Source organism: Mesoplodon mirus (genome assembly GCF_964341445.2).
Source record: "Mesoplodon mirus genome assembly, chromosome: 9".
NCBI lineage: Eukaryota > Metazoa > Chordata > Mammalia > Artiodactyla > Ziphiidae > Mesoplodon > Mesoplodon mirus.
The window spans coordinates 108,929,017-108,948,848 of NC_138985.1; the positions used below are offsets into that span (position 1 = coordinate 108,929,017).

The 19,832-nt window shown below is 57.2% G+C and overlaps 1 protein-coding gene across 1 annotated transcript in view; it reads left to right on the top strand.

Moving 5' to 3' along the window:
- ZNF862 (zinc finger protein 862) overlaps positions 1-19,832 on the top strand; it is a 69,230-nt gene that overhangs the window by 23,398 nt on the left and 26,000 nt on the right. Inside the window, 31 exon segments of the mRNA XM_082632269.1 lie at positions 109-272; positions 817-863; positions 972-1,163; positions 1,256-1,326; positions 1,330-1,426; positions 1,630-1,806; positions 1,809-1,835; positions 1,967-2,026; positions 2,185-2,207; positions 2,209-2,285; positions 2,395-2,411; positions 2,414-2,595; positions 2,959-3,111; positions 3,361-3,465; positions 3,575-3,725; positions 3,926-4,233; positions 4,508-4,632; positions 4,881-4,922; positions 5,156-5,513; positions 5,732-5,879; positions 6,016-6,132; positions 6,550-6,727; positions 6,822-6,913; positions 6,916-7,295; positions 7,397-7,539; positions 7,644-7,690; positions 8,008-8,225; positions 8,542-8,598; positions 8,787-8,863; positions 9,080-9,275; positions 19,311-19,461. Of these exon segments, the coding sequence (XP_082488395.1) occupies positions 109-272; positions 817-863; positions 972-1,163; positions 1,256-1,326; positions 1,330-1,426; positions 1,630-1,806; positions 1,809-1,835; positions 1,967-2,026; positions 2,185-2,207; positions 2,209-2,285; positions 2,395-2,411; positions 2,414-2,595; positions 2,959-3,111; positions 3,361-3,465; positions 3,575-3,725; positions 3,926-4,233; positions 4,508-4,632; positions 4,881-4,922; positions 5,156-5,513; positions 5,732-5,879; positions 6,016-6,132; positions 6,550-6,727; positions 6,822-6,913; positions 6,916-7,295; positions 7,397-7,539; positions 7,644-7,690; positions 8,008-8,225; positions 8,542-8,598; positions 8,787-8,863; positions 9,080-9,275; positions 19,311-19,461 (4,180 nt within the window).

Consider the following 19,832-nt stretch of genomic DNA (forward strand, 5'->3'; position numbering starts at 1 on the left):
CCCCTCTGCCCCCCGCCCCCTCCACTTCATCTTCCCTCCCGGGCGCCCCTTCCCGGTCCCCTCGGCCCTGCTTTCCGCTGACAGGGGCCCTCCCTTGCTGTCCCCCAGCACTGCGTTTGCCAGCCAGGCGGTTACTGCCCGCCGGGCCAGGTGCTGAGTGCCCACAGCGCTGTCTGCGTGCAGCCCGGCTACTGCAGCTGCCTGGGCCTGCTGACCGGGGAGCGGCACCGTCCCGGCGCTCAACTGGCCAGGCCCGATGGCTGCAACTGCTGGTGAGGCGGGCGTGTGGGCAGGACGCAGACGCAGGGGTGAAGGCACCGTGTGGGTAGGATGCGGGATGCAGGGACAGGTGCAGGGGTGAGGACAGGACTAGTCCGCTTTGTGTCTCGTGCGCCTGAGCTCTCCCGGTCTCAGCGGATGCACGCTAGGCTCCCACAAGCCCTGAGGAGATGTGGCAGGCCCCCTAACCCCTTGTCTGACAGGTGGGGAAACTGAGGCAGCCAGCTCCGCAGTTCTGGGAGACTTTGGAGGTCTGGGCGTGTGCTGTGAGGGGGAAGGGGGCGGCGGTGTGGTGTTTCCTCCCACTGTCTGGCCCCTGAGCGACCCGTGATCATTTCCCCATAGGGCAGAGTCCGTAGGACACCTGAGAGGGCCCTGAGTGGGACAGGGAGCAGGGGCTGGAGGCGCTAGAGAACGGGGAGGGTGACTGAGACCTCAGAGGGAAATGGGGCCGGGCGGAGGGAAGGGAAGGCTGATTAGGAGGACCCGGCGGGACTGAGCTGCCCTCTCCCTCCTGTGCCTGCGGGCCCCGCCCAGCACCTGCTCAGAGGGCAGGCTGACCTGCACAGACCTGCCTTGCCCAGGTATGCACCCCGCTCCGGGGGGTGAGGAGAAGCAGCCCGGGGGCGCAGAGAGGGTTGGGTCTGGGGGAGGGATGGCTGCACCCCAATGCCCGCCATTTGCCTCCACAGTGCCTGGAGGCTGGTGCCTGTGGTCAGAGAGGACGGTGTGCTCCCAGCCCTGCCGGGGCCAGACGAGGACCCGCTCCAGGGCCTGCACCTGCCTGGCTCCTCAGCATGGAGGGGTCCCGTGCCCCGGGGAGTCGGGGGAGGCAGGGGCTCAGCATCAGAGGGAGACCTGCACCAGCCCCTCTGAGTGCCCAGGTGAGATCCCCCACTAGATTGCTCCAATCCCAATAGGCTGGGACCCCCTGGGCCTCCTAAGGCAGCTGGATGATTTTGTCTTCCTGGCACAGTGGATGGAGCCTGGGGCCCATGGGGACTGTGGTCTCCCTGTGACGTTTGCCTGGGGCAGTCCCATCGGAGCTGAGCATGTAGCTGGCCCCCCACTTCTGAGGGAGGCCAGCCCTGTCCTGGGGGCCACAGGCAGAGTCGCCCCTGCCAGGACAATTCTACTCAATGCACAGGTGAGGGCTTCTGTGGAGCTCTGGGGGGGGTCCCTTGTAAGGCTAGGAGATGCTGCCTCTGACCTTTGACACACCCCCCACATACACACTTGCGTGTCACTTTCTTTGAGGGACAGCCCTTAGGTCACTCACCCCGTGGAACTGGGGCAGGATGAAGGTCCGAGCGGGTGGTGGGCATAGCAGGAGGGCTTATCGCCCGACAGTCGGGATCCCCCAGGGTGGACCCCCTCAGCACCCACCCTCTCTGCTTCCCTCCTGCTGTAGACTGTGCAGGTGGCTTCTCCCCTGTGGGAGGCCCTGCCCCCTCTCCTGCCGGGACCTGTCCCCCGGGGTCGTGTGCCAGCCAGGCTCGACAGGCTGCCAGCCCAGCTGTGGGTGCCCCTTGGCCAGCTGTCCCGGGACGGCCTTTGTGTGTCCCCAGCCCAATGCCGCTGCCAGTAGCACCCCGGAGCCATGGGTCAGTGCCTCCCCTCCCCCTCCCAACGGCCCCCCCGAGCATGGCACCACCCGCCTACCTGACCCCTGCCGCTCTGCCCACAGGGGCCAACCTGGGGCTGTGGGATGGGAATGGGCAACTCCTGCATCCTTGGGCTGGTCCAGGTTGGGGCTTCCATCTCCTGTGTCCAGGATCCAGGTCCCCATGGGGTGGAGTCTGGTAGGGAGGGAGGGAGGGAGGGAGGGAGGATGCAGTAGGGTACAAGGAGGGATTGATGGGGCTGAGCCGTCTGAAGTGCCCGCCCCCACTCCTGTGTCCTCAGGGATCCCTGAGAACCAGAGCCGGTTGGTCCGCAGGGTCTGTGCTCAGCTCCTGGGAGAGCCTGGAGCCCGGGAAGGTGGCGACTGGACCGTGTGACAACTGGTGAGCCAGGAGGGTGAGCCAGGGAGGGGGTGGACTGCCAGCTGGGCAGTAGGGCCCTCGGGGAAGTGGGCAGGGCCCTGTCTTCTGAAGCCGCTTTCCTTGTCCCCAGCACCTGTGTGGTGGGCATCCTCAGTGCTGGGAGGTGCCCGACTGCCCTGGGCCCAGGGTGCGGGGCTCCTGGGGCCCCTGGGAGGATGGCAGTGTTTCGTGCGGAGGAGGGGAGCAGCTGTGCTCCCGGCGCTGTGCCTGGCCGCCCTGCCCCAGGCCGCCCGCCTGCCAGAGCCGCATCTGCTGCACCCAGGTCTGCAGAGTTGAGCCCCAGCCCAGGCTCTGCCCTGGACACTCCAACTGAGCTGATTCCCACTTTGGCCTTTGACCCTGACTCACAGGTGCCTTTTGACCTCTCCCACGCCATCCCCACAGGCTGCCCCTTACCCAGGCCAGTGATGGACAAGTGAAGGAGGAAGGAAGCAGACTCAGGCTGCGCGAGGTGTGGGGAGACCGCAGGAGTGAGCGTGGCACGGGCCCTGAGGGGCAGGCCCGGGAGGGTGTTGTTGGCCTGTCTGGGGGTTGGCGCCGGGGTGAGTAGAGGCAGGCCGCGGGGTGGGCACAGGAGGCAGCGAGGGCAGCGGGGCTGGAGCTGGGCACTGACGCAGGTGCTGCCTCAGAGACAGGCTGCCCAGCCAGGCGTCCGTACCGGGAGTGCCAGCCCGGCGAGGGCTGCCCCTCCTCCTGCGCCCACATCACTTGGCAGGTGGGCTACTTCTCCGCTGGCTGCGAGCAGGGCTGTCACTGCCCCGAAGGCACCTTCCTGCACTATGTCCAGGTTAGAACTCACCCTGCCTGGAGCCCATGCCCCTCCCCTTCCCTGTCAGCTCTCACCTCCGCAGACCCTGTGGCCTCTGGCATCCTCTAAGCCTCCTGACTTAGAGCTGTGACACTGAACCCTAGGGAGGGGAAGGGACACTCCAAGTCAGGAGACAGTTACCGGCAGAGTTAGACTCAGGTGTCCTGGTTCCGCGCTGAGGCCCTTTCCTCCTCCCTCGCTCCCCGCTGGACGCGATGCTCACGCCAGGTGCTGGTCCAGCACTGCTACCGACACCAGGGCCCAGCGCCCGGAGGGCCCCCCGCACATGACTGGATGGCCACTTCCGGCCTTGCCTCATCAGCAACTGCTCTGGTGAGGCCCCAGGAGCAAGAAGCCAGGGAGCTGAACGCTGACAGGGCCCTCCCGGGCTCCCCACTGGGCCGCCCGGCTCCCCTTAGAGTGATGCTCTCAGCGTCCCCAGGACCCCAGAGCGGTTGCCCGCGCCTGCACTGAGCCTGCCCTCGGCAGCCCAGCTACCCCCGGCCTGGCCCTCAGCAGCCCTCTCCTCACAGCTGCTCCTCCCCGGCCCCCCGCCCCCAAGCCGTCACAGTTCTCCCACTTTGCAGCCGCAGGTCCGCCTGTAGCTGCCCCCAGGCACAGTGGGTCTTGCCCACCTCCTGCTCTAGCTGCCCTCCGTCTCTGCCCCTCTGCCTCCCATCTGCCAATCCCTGGAGCACCTGCTAGTGCCAGGCCCCGAACCCCATGCAGCTCCCTGGCTCCCCACGGTCCAAACCATTCTCACCCATCCCTGGAGGCACCCACAGGGGCTGAGTGGGTGCTGGACGGGGCGACACTGGTCTGTCCTTACATGTAGCAGGGGGACAATCTTGCACTCTTACTGGGTCACCTCAAGGGGATGTGATGGGACTATGCGCTGTGCTCTCTGGGCTTGGGGAGCAGAGGGTGTCTCTGGGCTGCCCCCCACCAGCCTGCCTGCCTCTCCCCGCCAAGGACAGCTGCGCACCTCCTTCTGAGTTCCAGGCCTGTGGCTCTCCCCGCGCTGGGCTCTGTGCCACACACCTGAGCCGTCGGCTCTGCCAGGACCTGCCACCCTGCCAGCCTGGCTGCTACTGCCCCGAGGTGAGGCGTGGAGCTAGGGGAGACGCCCCAGGAGGAGGGATCCCCTGTCCACCCCCACGCCTCCTTCCCTCCGTGACGTCCAAGATGAACCCCTCTCCTGCAAACCTGCGGTACTCGGGGCCTTGACAGCTCTCACATTCTGCCTCGTGGCCGCTCAGCCATGCCTTGGCTCCGCACCACACACGTGCACCTGCTGTGGGCCCGGCACGGTGCTGGCACTAGGGTGACGAAATGATTGCCACACAGCCCTGTCCTTGTGTCCCCTTCTGCACAGGGGCTGCTGGAGCAGGCTGGCGGCTGCATTCCCCCAAAGCAGTGTAACTGCCAGCACATCTCAGGAGAAGGAGCTGGGGTGACCCTGGCCCCCAGGGACCACCTGCAGCTGGGCTGCAAAGAGTGGTGAGTGTTGGAGGCGGGGAAGGTGGCACCAGAGCACTGGGACCAGAGAGTGGAACGGGAGGGGGAGGAGTTCCCCAGGGCAGCCTGCCCCATGCAGAGAAGGCCAAGCTAAGCCCCACAGGCCCGGTCCCAGCTTCCTCCTGCTCCAAATGAGCCCAGAGCCCAGGTTACCCCTCCGTGAGCCCCCTGCCCGCCGTGCTGGGCTGGGTCCTGCCTCCCGAGCCCACCCTGACTGCCCCCTCCCACAGTGAATGCCAGCGTGGGGAGCTGCAGCACACCAGGCTGTCAAGGTAACTCAGGACCAGGGGGACCAACTGACTCCGTTTGCCCAGGGTGGAGAGGTGGGTTTCTGGGACTTGAAACTTTCATTTCTAGGACCAGGATGGTCCCAGGCAAACCAGGATGGTTGGTCACCCTGCCCTGGCCCCCTACGCCTCCCTCAGCCTCTCCTGTTTCCGGACCTTCCTGGTCACAACCTGAGCCCCTCCCTCCCTATCTACTGTGGTCTCTGGGTCTGGGGGAGGGTCCCTGGGAAGGCTGCTCACGTGCCGCCCTTCCTAGGTCTTCTGCCTCTGAGCCGCTGGTCCGACTGGTCACCCTGTGGGCCCTGCCTGCTCCCCGGCATGCTGGCCTCTGCCTCCAGGACTGCCCTAGAGGAGCGCTGGCCCGGGGACCCAGCTGGCCCCTCCTCCACCTCGGTCCCCACGCTGGCTTCAGAGCAGCACCGCCGCCGCCTCTGTTTGGACCCCGAGACGGGGAGGCCACGGGCCGGGGATCCAGACCTCTGCACTGTGCCACTCAGCCAGCAGCGTCTCTGCCCAGACCCTGGAGCCTGCCAAGATGATGGGAGGGGCGGAGGCCACAGGGAGAAGGGCCTGGAATGAGGTGGATTCGGGCCTGGCCAGGTAGGGCTGGGCCGCGTTGTTCACTCCAGCGTCCCAGCAGTTAGCTGGCCCGCTCGCCCTCCGGCTAGTCCCCAGGGCCTGCTGGATTTGAGGCTGGAGGGTCAGCAGCTGGAAGGGGAGGAAGGGGGCTCAGCTGGAGGCAGGAGCCGGGCCTGGGGACTGACTTCCGTTTCTTCTCCCCAGATTGATGCCAGTGGAGTCCCTGGGGGGCCTGGAGCCGCTGCCAGGTACCCTGCAGTGGAGGGTTCCAGCTGTGCTGGAGAGAGGCTGGGGGCCCCTCTGGAGGAGGCTGCCAGGGGCCATGGGCTCAGACTGAGAGCTGCAACACGGGGCCTTGCCCGGGTAGCCGGCTCCAGCATCGGAGGAGGGGCCAGGGCTATGGCTCCTGAGGGGAGTGCTGCCTCTGGCCCTGGAGGTGCCCAGGGAAGGCTCGGGACTCACAAAGTCCCGACACAGACTCCTACCTTCTGGTCCGCAGGAGAGGGCTGCGAGGCCCGGGACCCCGTGCCCACCCTGGACTGTGCCGACCACTGCCCAAGAAGCTGTGCCGACCTCTGGGTCCCCGTGCAGTGTCTGCAGGGATGGTGCCACCCAGGTAGCCAGGCCACGCCCCCAGCCCAGCCCGGGAACGCTGGGGAACCCGCGCCTGCTTCGCTGCCTCCTGCTCCCAGAGAGCTTGTGACCTGGGGCGGGCAGACGGCTGGGTCATGAGTTATAGGGCAGCAGAGTGGATCTCTGGGTCACTTTCAGCAACCGGCTGGAGGTCCTGCCCGAGTGAGCCTTAGTCAAGACAGGCTGCGTCCTAAGGATGCTCTCAGGAAGCCTCAAAGTTTCCCAGGTTGGTGCCCACACCCAGGGCAGGTGGAGAACAGGTCACGTGGGGGGAGGGGTGGGAGGAAGGGTGCTCCAGGGCTGCCTGAGGCTTTGGACTCCAACTGGCTAATAGAGGGATCTGTCACGTGCGCCTGCCCCAGCCCCGAACCCTGCTCGTCCTCCCCACCTGCTCTCCCAGGCTGCCGCTGTCCCCCTGGCCAGCTGGTACAGGATGGGCACTGTGTGCCCAAGTCTTCTTGCCGCTGTGGCCTCCCCAGTCCCAGTGCTTCATGGGTGCTGGCCCCGGCCGAGGCGGGTGGCTGGACAGCAAAAACTGGTGTGGCTGCCCCCCAGCGGCCTCTGGATGGGAGGCTCGGGCCAGGTCAGGGTTATGGGCCTTGCTGGGGAGCAGAGACTCTGTTCACCCGGACTCTCAAGGGTCTGAGCCCTTCCTGCACTCCGCGGCCACAGCACCTGTGGTAACGGGTCCCTGGTGTGCCGCCCCCATGAGTGTCCAGCCCTCGGGCCCTGGTCAGCCTGGAGCAGCTGCTCTGCTCGCTGTGCTGGGGCACCACCCAGAGACATCGGAGCTGCAAGGAAGGCCCTGGGGGGGCACCGTGCCAGGCCCAGGACACGGAGCAACGGCAGGAATGTAACCTGCAGCCCTGCCCCAGTGAGCACCCAGGGCGCTGGGTGCCTGCTGTTCCCTGCTGTGCTGCCGAGCCCGGGGCCGTCCCAGCTGATCGCCACGGCCGGCGGCAGGTCCCGAGGCAGCCCCCTCCCTGGGACACCACCTCACTCTCTGCGCTCCCCCCAGAGCGCCCACCTGGCCAGGTGCTCAGCCCCTGTGTGACCTCGTGCCCGCGCCTCTGCTATCATCTGCAGCCTGGCACCCTCTGCATGCAGGAACCCTGCCAGCTTGGCTGTGACTGCCCTGGAGGGCAGGTGGGTGTGGGAACCATGCCCTGACTCTCCTGTGAGGGAGCAGGCAGGTGGGGGGAAGGGGGGATGGTCCAAGTGTAACCGGAGCCTGCCCCACCCGGCAGCTTCTGCGCAATGGCACGTGTGTACGCCCCACCCAGTGCTCCTGCACCCAGCTCTCTCTGCCCTGGGACCTCAGCTTGACTCCTGAAGAGCAGGGCCGGGAGCTGCCCCCAGGGACTCTGCTCACCCAGAACTGCACCCGCTGGTGAGGGCTGGGAGCGTGGGTGGGGATGGAGGGAGGGGTTGCTGAGAACGGGCGTGGGGAGGAAGGCACGGCAGGCATCTGAACAAGAGCATCTGTCGTCCCAGTGTCTGCCAAGGTGGAGCCTTCAGCTGCCGCCTCGCTGACTGTCGGGGTGAGATGTGGGCTGCCCAGATCCCTGCTGGTCCCTCCAAAGCCAAGGCCAGGCTGGCCCTGATAAGGGGAGAGGGGCCTGCATGTCCTAGGCGGTGCTACCTCCACTTACCAAGCTGGGCCCCACTAGTATTTGGGAGGGTGGATAAGAGCAGAGAGGTATATTCGGAAATCCAGAAGTCTTGAGGCTGCTGGAGCCAAGTGGGCAGCGCTGGGGACAGGAGCAGGGACCCAAGGGTGCCCAGTGTGGGAGGGGGGAGAATTGAGGCTGTACCCAGGGCTGACCCGAGTGGTGGGCTCGGTGGTCTTCCCTGGCAGAGGGCCCCCCCGGAGAAATGTGGCAGCAGGTGGCCCCCGGGGAGCTGGGGCCCTGTGAGCAGACGTGCTGGGAGCCCAACGCCACGGAGACTCAGGGCAGCTGCAGTGCGGGGCAGGCCCCGGGCTGTGTGTGCCGGCGCGGGCACTTCCGCAGCCAGGAGGGCCCCTGCGTGCCTGCAGACCACTGCGAGTGCTGGCACCAGGGGCGTCCCCACCCGGTGAGACACCACGGCCCTCCATGCCCCCTAGCCCTTCTTGACCCAGGCCTCTGGTCCACCGATTTGTCCCTTTACCCCCACTGGCTCCTCCCCTCTACCCGGGCGCGCGGCAGTGGGCAGCTTGGCCATCAGCCATCACACTGGGACAGTCTCTGGCCCCCGGAGGCCCACCTCCCCTCTGGAAACTCTTGTTGCCGACGCCAGTCTCAGGCCACTGCCCTGGCCAGGCCCCCAGGCTGGGCTCAGGGCTGGGGTGGGATAACAGAAAAGTCTGCAAGGGGAGGGATGGAGAAGAGGCTCTCCCCACTCTCCCCAGCCCGGATCCGAGAGGCAGGAGGCCTGTGAGAGCTGCTGCTGCATCCGCAGGAGGAGCGTCTGCCCCCAGCACTGCCCCCTGTTCATCTGTGCCTAGGTGCCCACCTGCAGCCCTGCTGCCCTCTCAGAGGGCTCCCCGGGCTCCTGCCCGGGTCCCTCCCCAGAGGCTGGTCTCGGAGCCTCAAGCAGGTGGTGTGGGGCCTTGGGCCATCCTCCTGAGAGCACTGGGGACCACTCCCTCTGCAGGGTGAGGTGGCCGTGCAGGAGCCGGGGAGCTGCTGTTCTGGGGAGCTGCTGTTCCACTTGCCGCCAGGAGACTCCGGGTATGCAGGGGACCTCGGGCACCTCCTGCCGCGCCTCTCCCTGCTCTGGGCCCTTCTCCCAAACCACTCCCATGCCTGCCCACGGAGGCCCGCCTTCTCCAATCCTGCCCACCATGGGGATCAGCAGAGTGAAGACCCCCCAGTGCTGCATCGAAACGCCTGGCCACCCCCTCCCCGACCTGCTCTGCTCAGGCCACACTCTTGTTGCCCTCACAGAATCCCCTCATCACGGCCTTCTCCCTGCCCTGCCCTCACCTCCTGCCACTCACGTGCCCCTCCCCACAGAGGAGCAGCCCTCCTGCTGGTGCCTCACGAGCTCCACAACCTCACCAAGGGCCCCTGCTACCTGGACCAGGTGGAAGTGAGCTACTGCAGTGGGCACTGCCCGTCCAGCATCAACGTCCTGCCCGAGGTGAGCAGAGAGGGGGGCTGCCGGCCTGGGGGAGTCAGGTCGAGCGGTGGTGCGTGATGGCCTGTGGCTGTGAGCCTAGAACCCAGCCAAGGCCCAGAGGACACAAGGGACAAAGCCCATCTCACCGGCATACAGCTGATCAGAGCCAGGGGTGAGTTTTCACCAAGGTGGTGGCACACCTGCCATCTGGTCCGGTGACGGCAGAGGGGCTTGGGCTCTGGAGCCTGCGGCCTGCCTCCACCCCTGCCACGGGGCCCTGGTCCTGCTTCTCCCTGCTGTGGCTCCACACGGCTCCTGGTGCCTGCCCCTCGGCCCATTGCACCCCTCAAGGCAGGCAAGCCAGGACGACAAAGAAAGGCGCGGAAGAGCTAAGTTAACCCACCGTTCAGCGAGTGAAGGCTCGAGGGATGGAGGTTTTCCACATTTTAAACGTAGCCTTATCCCAGAAGACTGATGGCACTCCCTTCCTCGCTCGCTCTCCTGGTGCGGACCTCCTCGGGGGCCCTGTGCCCACCCTGACTCCCCCAGCCCTGAGCCTGGAGAGCTGTGGTTCTGGCTCCGTTCTGGGTGCTCCTGGAACCTCCTGGGAATGCCTTCCAAATCACTTCTGGATTTTTTTTTTTTTTTTTTTTTTTGCGGTACGCGGGCCTCTCACTGTTGTGGCCTCTCCTGTTGTGGAGCACAGGCTCCGGACGCGCAGGCTCAGCGGCCATGGCTCACGGGCCCAGCCGCTCCGCGGCATGTGGGATCCTCCCGGACTGGGGCACGAACCTGTGTCCCCTGCATCGGCAGGCGGACTCTCAACCACTGCACCACCAGGGAAGCCCCTAATTTTAGTTTTTTAAGGAACCTCCATACTGTTCTCCATAGTGGCTGTATCAATTGACATTCCCACCAACAGTGCAAGAGGGTTCCCTTTTCTCCACACCCTCTCCAGCATTTATTGTTTGTAGATTTTTTGATGATGGCCATTCTGACCTGTGTGAGGTGATACCTCATTGTGGTTTTGATCTGCATTTCTCTAATGATTAGTGATGTTGAGCATCCTTTCATGTGTTTGTTGGCAATCTGTATATCTTCTTTGGAGAAATGTCTATTTAGGTCTTCTACCCATTTTTGGATTGTTTATTTTTTTGATATTGAGCTGCATGAGCTTCTTGTATATTTTGGAGATTAATCCTTTGTCAGTTGCTTCGTTTGCAAATATTTTCTCCCATTCTGTGGGTTGTCTTTTCATCTTGTTTATGATTTCCTTTGCTGTGCAAAAGTGGGACAACACTTTTATGATAGTCATTTCCTTACTTTCTGCAGTTTTACCCCTATGTATACATAGTGGGAGGGCCACAAGGAAACTTTCTGGAGTACTGGAAATTTTTTATATTTGCTCTGGGTGTTGACTATATGGTACACATGTAAAAATACATTGAGCTGTACATTTAAGATTTCTGCAGTTTACTATCCATTATTTGTATTATTATTATACATATTACATCCATATATATTACAAGCAAAACAACACATTGTTACTATTACTTTATATAATTTTACAACTTTTAAAGATGAGAGAATGGAGAGTAAATATATGTATTTAGAGTTTGGTTTTCTCTCTTCTATCTTTTCCCCTTTATATTCACCTTCTCCTCTGCAATAACTAAAGTGCAATTTGCCCACACCAGTCACCAGCTAAAAACTTACTTCCAGCCCTTAAAGGCAGCACACAATGCCTTCCACATCCATCCCTCGTGTCTCTCCAGCATCATTTCCCACCACTTCCTGTCTTACACACCTTCCCTACACACACTGTTTGCTCACCTCCCTGGCTTTGCTGAGGCTGTTTCTCATGCCCAATTGCTCTTCCTAGCAACACTCCTCCTCCCGTTTTAGTTGGCTCAGGTTGCCATAACAAAATACCATAGACCAGGTGACTTAAACAACAGAAATTTATTTTCTCACTGTTCTGGAGGCTGGAAGTCCAAGATCAAGGTGCCAGTATGGTCGGGTTCTGGTGAGAACTTTCTTCCTGGCTTACAGACAGCTGCCTTCTCTCTGTGTCCTTACATGGCAGAGAGAGAGGGCAAGCTCTGTGGTGTCTCGTCTTATAAGGACGCTGATCCCATCATGAGAGCCCCACCCCCATGATCTCATCTAAACCTAATTACCTGCCAAAGGCTCCACATCTAAACACCATCACATAGGAGTTAACACATGAATTTGGAGGGGACACCATAGCATCTTCTTTACATGGCTAACTCCTACCTCTTGTTTTAATTCAACTCAGGCAGCACCTCCTCAGGAAATCCTCGACTAACTACCCCATATCATCCCACGACCGCAACCTAAGGTGACAAAGTGTGCTTTAATAGAGTCTTGTGTTTACCTCTTTCGTTGAACTGTCTCTTCATTTTGTAGTTATGTTTATGGTCTGTTTCCTCAATAGACTGAATTCCTTGGAGGCCAAGTTTCTGTTTGACTCAACTGAGCATTCCCAAACCTTTGCACAGTGCCTGGCAACATGACGGGCAACCAATGATGTTTTGTGAATGAATGTTACAAAAAGTATTTACCTCCTTGATTAGATACAGTCTGGAATCTTCAAGGTTGACATTCGCCCTAAAAATGGGAGGGAATAGACGCAAGCACGAGCAATCTTATAGCCCAATCAGAGTACTTTGCCCTTCCTATAGGGCCTGGGAGAGCGTCGTGGGTACGCTACCTAGTAACCATCGCCGGGGGAGGGAGGCGGGAAGGGCGGAGAGCTAGCTGCTTCGTCCAATCGGGACCCCGTATTCCCGGAGCAATAGCAGCTTTGGGAGCCGCATACCGAGCCTGGACCGCGCTTCCCATGATGCCCCGCCGCCTCGGGCTAGGCTGCTGCCGTAAAGCGGCTCGCTCGGCGCGACACAAGTACCAGCTGCGCGCCTCTCCTGGCTCCGCGAGCGCCACCTCCCCCTCTGACCAGGGACAGCCGGTTACGGGCCGCGCTCCCTCCCCGCCGGGGCGCCCTCCTTTCCGGGGGTCCCGGCCCCCAAGGTGGTCGCGGCTACGGCATCCTCAGGCCAGGCCGCGGGGGAAGGGGGCGGCCTGGAGGCCGTGGCGGGGTCAGCACGGGCCACCGAAAGCAGGGCCATGGAGCCCAGGGAGTCGGGGAAGGTAGGCCTGGAAGGGCCCTGGGGCCGCCCACTCCCCTCCCGTAGATCCCTGATCTGGGCGAGGCGGGCGGTACAGGCGGAGTCCTCGCCGATGAGCCAGCCTTGCAGGGAAGGACTCGCCCGCTCGCCCGCTTCTTGCTCTGCACTTGGGCGGCCGACACCGGGCGAGTCCCGCGCAGCCTTCCGCTCCCTCCCCACGCGGCTGGCCTAGCAGCCCTCCGCCGAGCCGCCGCCCGGTTGACGCTGGGTGGGTGACCCGCTCAGTGTAGTAGTGCGAAAGTGCTTCCTGTTTTCCCACACCACCACTGGCGTTTGGGAGAGGCCCAGCGTGTTTTAAGGCTTTGAGGCTGGATCGGACCCCACTGGGAGCCAGGCATAGGGGTCACCGAGAGGCAGGATGAGGGCTTGTCCCTGCCTGGATCCCCCTTCCCAAGAAAGGGCTGAGAAGAAAAAGACAAGGCATCTGGCATATTTCTTGCCGATTTCTGTTTCTAGCTTCTCTACTTCGTGGAGTTTCTGAGTATTGCTTAGAAGCACATTTCATAAACTTGCTTCAGGCTTTGAGCAAGAGGCTGTGAATTGAAAGAAAAGGTGGGGGAAAGTGCTTGAACTTAGAGTTAAATGGGTTTGACAGGATTGCTAGAGCTCGGAGTCAGTGTCAGCAAAGACGAGCGTGGTCGCAGGCACTTGATTCGGAGACACTGGCAGCCTTAGGGGACCGAGATCTTTCTGGATATATTTGATACCAGTTCTTGAGGATTGTTTCTTCTTTGGCACAAAGGGAATCTCCTCAACAAACGTTTTCGAGTGCATACTGAGTCTCTCCTTTAAAAAAAATTGCTCATTTAATAAACATTTGTGATCTGTGACTTAAGTTGATGGAGACGCCGGGAGTACAAGGATAAATATGAAATGACTACTTTCCTCCAGGAGCTTTCCTGCAGTTTTCACTTCAATAACATGGACAAGCCTGGAAGGGTTGTCCAACAGACAAAGGACAGAAAGGATAGTGAGGTTATTTTGATGCTGTACTTTTTCCTGGAAAGACTGGGAAGGACTCTGAATTACAAAAGAAGTTACTCCTTGCTTAATCATCTCTTCCGTACTCCATCCTCTCCACAAGCTACAGTGATGCATTTTCCAGATGAAACAACCTATAAACAGTCCAAGACAATAAAGCTCAACAGAACCTAACCAGAGAAAGATTGAAGGTGAACTGCATGCCAGCCTCATGCTAAGCACTTTAGGGGATACCAAAAAAGTAAAGGAAATGGCTCACACCCTCAGGTAATATCCTGAGGTTTAGTTTAGACTGAACCTGAATTTGGACAGAGGGGGAGCAAAATGCAGTAGAAGAAGGGCTATAAACAATGGGCACTGGGCTTCCCTGGTGGCGCAGTGGTTGAGAGTCTGCCTGCCGATGCAGGGGACACGGGTTCGTGCCCCGGCCCGGGAAGATCCCACATGCTGCGGAGTGGCTGGGCCCGTGAGCCATGGCCGCTGAGCCTGCGCTCCGCAACGGGAGAGGCCACAGCAGTGAGAAGCCCGCGTACCGCAAAAACAAAAACAAAACAGACAAAAAAAACAATTGGCACTGAAAATTGGAATTAGTGATTTGAGGTTGATTTCAAGGTATTCTGTTCAGTTGTAGGCTTTCTTAGCCTTTGGTGTGAGAAGAGTGAAATACAAATATTTTGGGAGGTAGAGGAAAAATTTTATGTCCATTTCAGGCCCAATCATTAATTGAAAACACTGGGGACTGGAAATTTCACCCTTGATTCTAATCAGGATTGTAAGGTGTCTCAAAAGGACACCCTTCCCAGGTACATCAGTTTTTTAACCTAGGGAATGAGGGTGTTATCCAAAGATGAAATAAAGTAATTGCAAAACAAGCTAGCGGTGTAAGCGGTATGGCAGATGAGTGACAGTAACTAAGGCCTGGGTGGAATAGCTGTGCTCTTCTAAAGTTCCATTCTGAATGTCACTTTTTTCTCTCAAAGCTGGAAGACTGGGGGTCCACCTGAGGTAGTAGCTTGGTGTATTATTAGAATCTTCCTTTGATGCTATTTTGTGATATTTATTAACTAAAAGCGGTCTTAGCCTATTGGATTAAGTGTGGGGTATCTTGCTTGCCATTGGCAGAATGATGGATAGAGGACAAAGACCTTTCCCCATCACTCTAACCCATTATCCTGTTTTATTTTCTTCCCAGCCCTGTCACTGTATAAAGTTCTCACATTTATTTGTTTGCTGACTTCACTCTCTGCTCTATCCCCAGCTAGGCTAGTGGATCAGTATCTGGCATGTAATAGGTTCTCAGTATTTTCTGAATGACTCTAAATAGCTTCTCTACAGGAGCCCTTTTGCTATAGGTGTGGGTGCTGTGAAGAACACCAGTCTGACACCTCATGTGCCCTCTGGGAGGCTGTTGTCATTGCTGCCAAATAGGAGTATTTACTGTGTATGTATTTATTGCCTCAACATCTCTGTTTCCTAGCCACCGCTGGCACCCCACCCCCCTTAGAAGCGATCGTTCCCTTCTCGTTTGTCTCTTGACCCAGTTTTTTTTTGGGGGGGGCGGTATGCGGGCCTCTCACTGTTGTGGCCTCTCCCATTGCGGAGCACAGGCTCCGGACGCGCAGGCTCAGCGGCCATGGCTCACTGGCCCAGCCGCTCCGCAGCATGTGGGATCTTCCCAGACTGGGGCACGAACCCGTGTCCCCTGCATCGGCAGGCGGACTCTCAACCACTGCGCCACCAGGGAAGCCCTGACCCAGTTTTATTATTGCACTTATATCACAGTTGTCTTTCAGCTCCTGATGGGTTTTTCTCCTTGACAAATAGAGATAGTGTCTTTTATATCTTAGGATCTCCAAGCACACAGAAACAAATAGAATACGTTGAATGAAAAAATGAATTAAATGCCTATGAAATATTTTCTGTATAATGTGGTGGTGGGGAAAGGGGTGGTGATGGTGAAGGGGGTTATAAAATAAGATGATCAGCATAGGCTTCCTGTGGGCCAGGCACCGTGAGGGGTATAAAGCCTTCCTTGCTCAGGAGAAGTAGAAGTGCTTGGGCTAGGTGGGCAGCAAGTCCCTTGTGAGAAAAAGATGGAATGTGAGTAGGAACTTGATGGGTGAGTGGGAGGAAGTCGGCAGAGTCAGGGAATGTAAAGACTGGGTATGAAGAGGGAGGAAAGGTACAAGATACGTTGAGTGGCTGCAATTTAATTTTTAATTTTTTTAATTTTATTTTTGGCCGCGTCGGGTGTTGCAGCACACGGAGGATCTTCATCGAGGCATGTGGGATCTTTCGTTGCGGTGCACCGGCTTCTCTCTAGTTGTGGCGTGGGGGTTTTCTCTCTCTAGTTGTGGCACGTGGGCTCCAGAGCCTGTGCGCTCTAGTTTTTGGCACACGGCATCTCTGGTTGAGGCGCGCCAGCTCAGTAGTTGTGGCACGCTATCTTAGTTGCCCCTTGGCATGTGGAATCTTAACGTGCAGACCAGTGATCGAACCCGCGTCCCCGGCATTGGAAAGCGGATTCTTTACCACTGGACCACCAGGGAAGTCCCCGAGTGTTTGCAGTTATACTAATCTGGCTGTAGTAGAGATTCCAGGTGGGGCAATACCCAGAGCAGAGGTTAGGAAGGTAAGTTAGGTTCAGATCCAGGGGACTTGGTGCTGGGCTGAGAACTCGGAGCTCTACCTTATAGACAGTGGGAATCAGTAAAATAGAACATCCAGAGATATTCCTTGCTTTCTGTGTAGGTAAGAAATTCCTCTTATTCAAGCAGATTTGTGTTTTCTTTACATTGCAGTCATCTGAAGGCTCTTGCCATGATACTGGTTAAAAGAGAGGTGCAAGGCTTAGCGTAGTTACTCGTTGGGGAGACAGTTCTTCATTATCTAAACATTCAGCCCTGGCCATACTCTTCATCCTTGTGGCACTCATAAAGTGATGGGTCTGTTGGCTTTCATTATGCCCACCTGTTCCCTCAGGAAGACAGTGTGGGTGGGAATGAATAGGGAACCCTGCTTGCCCTTGGTCACAAACTCTAACCTGCCCTGATCGGAACAACTTGCCCTGTAGTCCTGGTATACAGTCATCCTGCTAGGATCTGCCTTCAGTATAATCGCGAGGGTTTTCTTGCCCCCTCCCCACATTGGCTCTCCTTAGGCCATATGTTGTGTGCACCTCTTTTTTCTTTCTTTTTTTTTTTTTTTTTGCGGTACGCGGGCCTCTCACTGTTGTAGCCTCTCCCGTTGCGGAGCACAGGCTCCAGACGCGCAGGCTCAGCGGCCATGGCTCACGGGCCCAGCCACTCCACGGCATGTGGGATCTTCCCGGACCGGGGCACGAACCCGTGTCCCCTGCATCGGCAGGCGGACTCTCAACCACTGCGCCACCAGGGAAGCCCTGTGTGTGCCTCTTTCCTGTCCACCCGCCCGCTCTCAGGGGAGCCCATCCTGCAGCAGGTTTCTGGAATTATAATCACATTTTGCTTTGGAAGACACTCTGAGAGCAAATAGTTATTTAAAATACACATTGGCATACAATTGGCACATACACGTTGGCAGTACAATTCCATGTTTGTTTTTAAGACTGTTCATTTATACATATTCATAGACAAAAGACTGGAAGGTTACATACCAAATGTCAATAGTAGTTGTTTTTCAGTAAGGAGATTGTGGGTGATCTTAAAACATCTTTTCTGCTTATTGTCTAAATTTTCTGCAGTAAACATATATTGACTCGTAAGAAAAATACTCAACTTATTTTAAAATATACAAATCAATAGTGACTGATAAGAATTATCTGTATTGTTTTTCTCAGGAAGCTTCTGTGTTGAAGTTAAAGTAGATATTTCATGTGCTTTAAGTTTGAGTATAAAATTACAGGCAATTTTAAACAAACGTACTAGAACTTGTTACAAATGGAAATGACTGTGTCCCCTTCAGAGTTGTCACTTTGGAAGGACTTATACTTACTCCAAGGATGCTATTTCCCAAAATGTTGTTTTCTGGGGGGTTCGGGGATTTCCTTTTTTTTTTTTTTTTTTTTTGCAGTATGTGGGCCTCTCACTGTTGTGGCCTCTCCCGTTGCAGAGCACAGACTCCAGACGCGCAGGCTCAGCGGCCGTGGCTCACGGGCCCAGCCGCTCCGTGGCATGCGGGATCCTCCCGGACTGGGGTACGAACCCGTGTCCCCTGCATTGGCAGGCAGACTCTTAACCACTGTGCCACCAGGGAAACCCAGGGATTTCCTTTTTGTTGATAGTTTTATTTGTTTTTTTATTTCTTTGACTAGCTGATAAATGGTGGTGGTATGAAATTTAAAAGGGTAAACAGCAACAGATTCTGTTTTCCGATTATTTCTTTTATAACCGCTTTTTTCATGGCTGCAATGTCTTACCTCTCTGAGGCTATTGATGATAGTTTTGTGTTTTAAAGGTTTTTTTCTCCATGTCCCACTTCCATTTCCTCAGTTCCTCCTCACCCTCGCTCACCTCCTATCTGTTTTGATCTCTATCAGACCTGTTAGAGCCTTTCCGCAGATGTCTGGTAGTCCAGTTGTTTGCTGACGCTTAACAGTGGAAAACCAGAATTCTAACTGGAAGCTCTGAGCGTGTGGAAGGGAGGGACTTGCCAACTTGGAGCCTGTGTAGGGGATCTGGGCAGGCACTTGTTCCGAACAGCTTCCCCCAAATTCTTATTATTTTAGCCTCACTGCGTTCACTCCCAGGCCAGAGGTTCCTGGGGCTGCCAGATCCTGAGTCTTTTGAGGATTTAGCAATGTAAATGGGGTTATTTCTCCATTTGCCCACTGCTGGGTGAGGGTATGATTTTCTTGGATCTGCTCAGTTATTACTTTTTCATCTGCTTTTCAGTTAACAAAATTGTATTGCTATTGTCCCCTTGTTGTGTTGTCCATCCTAGCGGGTTTTTTTTTTTTTTAAACAATTTTTAAAAACATTTATTTATTTATTTGTTGGCTGCATCGGATCTTAGTTGCGGCACACAGGATCTTTCGCTGTGGTGTGTGGGCTCTTCGTTGCGGTGCGCAGTTGTGGTGTGCAGGCTCAGTAGTTGTAGCTCCCGGGCTTAGTTGCTGCGTGGCATGTGGGACCTTAGCTCCCTGATCAGGGATCGAACCGGCGTCCCCTGCATTGCAAGACGGATTCTCAACCAGTGGACCACCAGGGAAGTCCTTAGAGGGTGCTTTGTTTGGAGTTTTTTTCAGGGGGAGAGTGTCTTTTTAAACTCACAGGAGGAAGCAAAATTCAGTGTATGTGTTCAATCTGCCATCTTAATCCAGAACTCCCCGAAACATTTTCTGAATTTCCTCGCCCTTTTTTGGTGGGACAGAGAGAGCTCCTTTATAAGCCCCGTGGAATATAGTTCTCAGCTCTAAAGCTTTGCCTGTCTTGATAATTGACCACATCCACAGACATAGTTCTCAGTGACGGTTGACTACTTCCAGAAATCAGATACATCTTCCTAAGTGAGGATTTACCACGTTGAAGATTTTGCAAAAGAAGTGCTGTTGGTTGTTGCTGACGCACTGGCTGAGAAGTAATGGATCCCGTGGGAAGGCTGGTGAGGAACGTGCAGGGAGAGGAGTGTGAGAGTCCAGAGCTGGCCTTCCTTATGACACTTCTATTTCAGTGTGTGGCTGTTCCTAGAAGAATGGGTCTCATTCCCACTGTGACTTGCACCCAGGGGGTGCGAGTAATGCGGTGTAGGTCTTGTACATAGATTGATAATGCCCCCTCCCCCAGTCTGATCTGTTCCCAGAGTAGGGGTGTCCTCAGGTGGTTGTGAGCTGAGGTGTGGAAGACTAAGGAAGAAGTTGGTGCTTAGCTGGTGTCATTTTTCCTTGCAGGCTCCTGTGACGTTTGATGACATCACAGTGTATTTGCTTCAGGAGGAGTGGATGCTGCTGAGTCAGCAACAGAAGGAGCTCTGTGGTTCTGGCGAGCTGGTGGCACCACTGGGTATGGACTCCTGTTCACCTCCCCACTGCCTGAATCTAGGTCAGTATTCCCGACCGTGTCTGACTATGACATACTTGAGAATTTTCTGGAATCTGACCATTTTTTTCCAGGCATCTTTATACTGTTTATCCACTCAGTCCCATATCTGACTTAACTGCACACGGATTCTCACATCACCCTTTCTCTTTTCCACTTAAATTAGCCAAGAGAAGTGGGGAAATTGGGCGTGTCAAGGCTAGACCTGGATGCTTCAGAATATCCCAGCGTGCCAGAAGGGCAGCCCCACCTGTGGACTGTGGCACTGCAGGGTGGACTTTGTTTCAGTGCCCAGAGGACATTGGAGGTGGTGGGTGGTGGTGGAACGAGCATCAGATCTGCAGCCTGGAAATCTGGTCTCAGTCCCAGCTCTG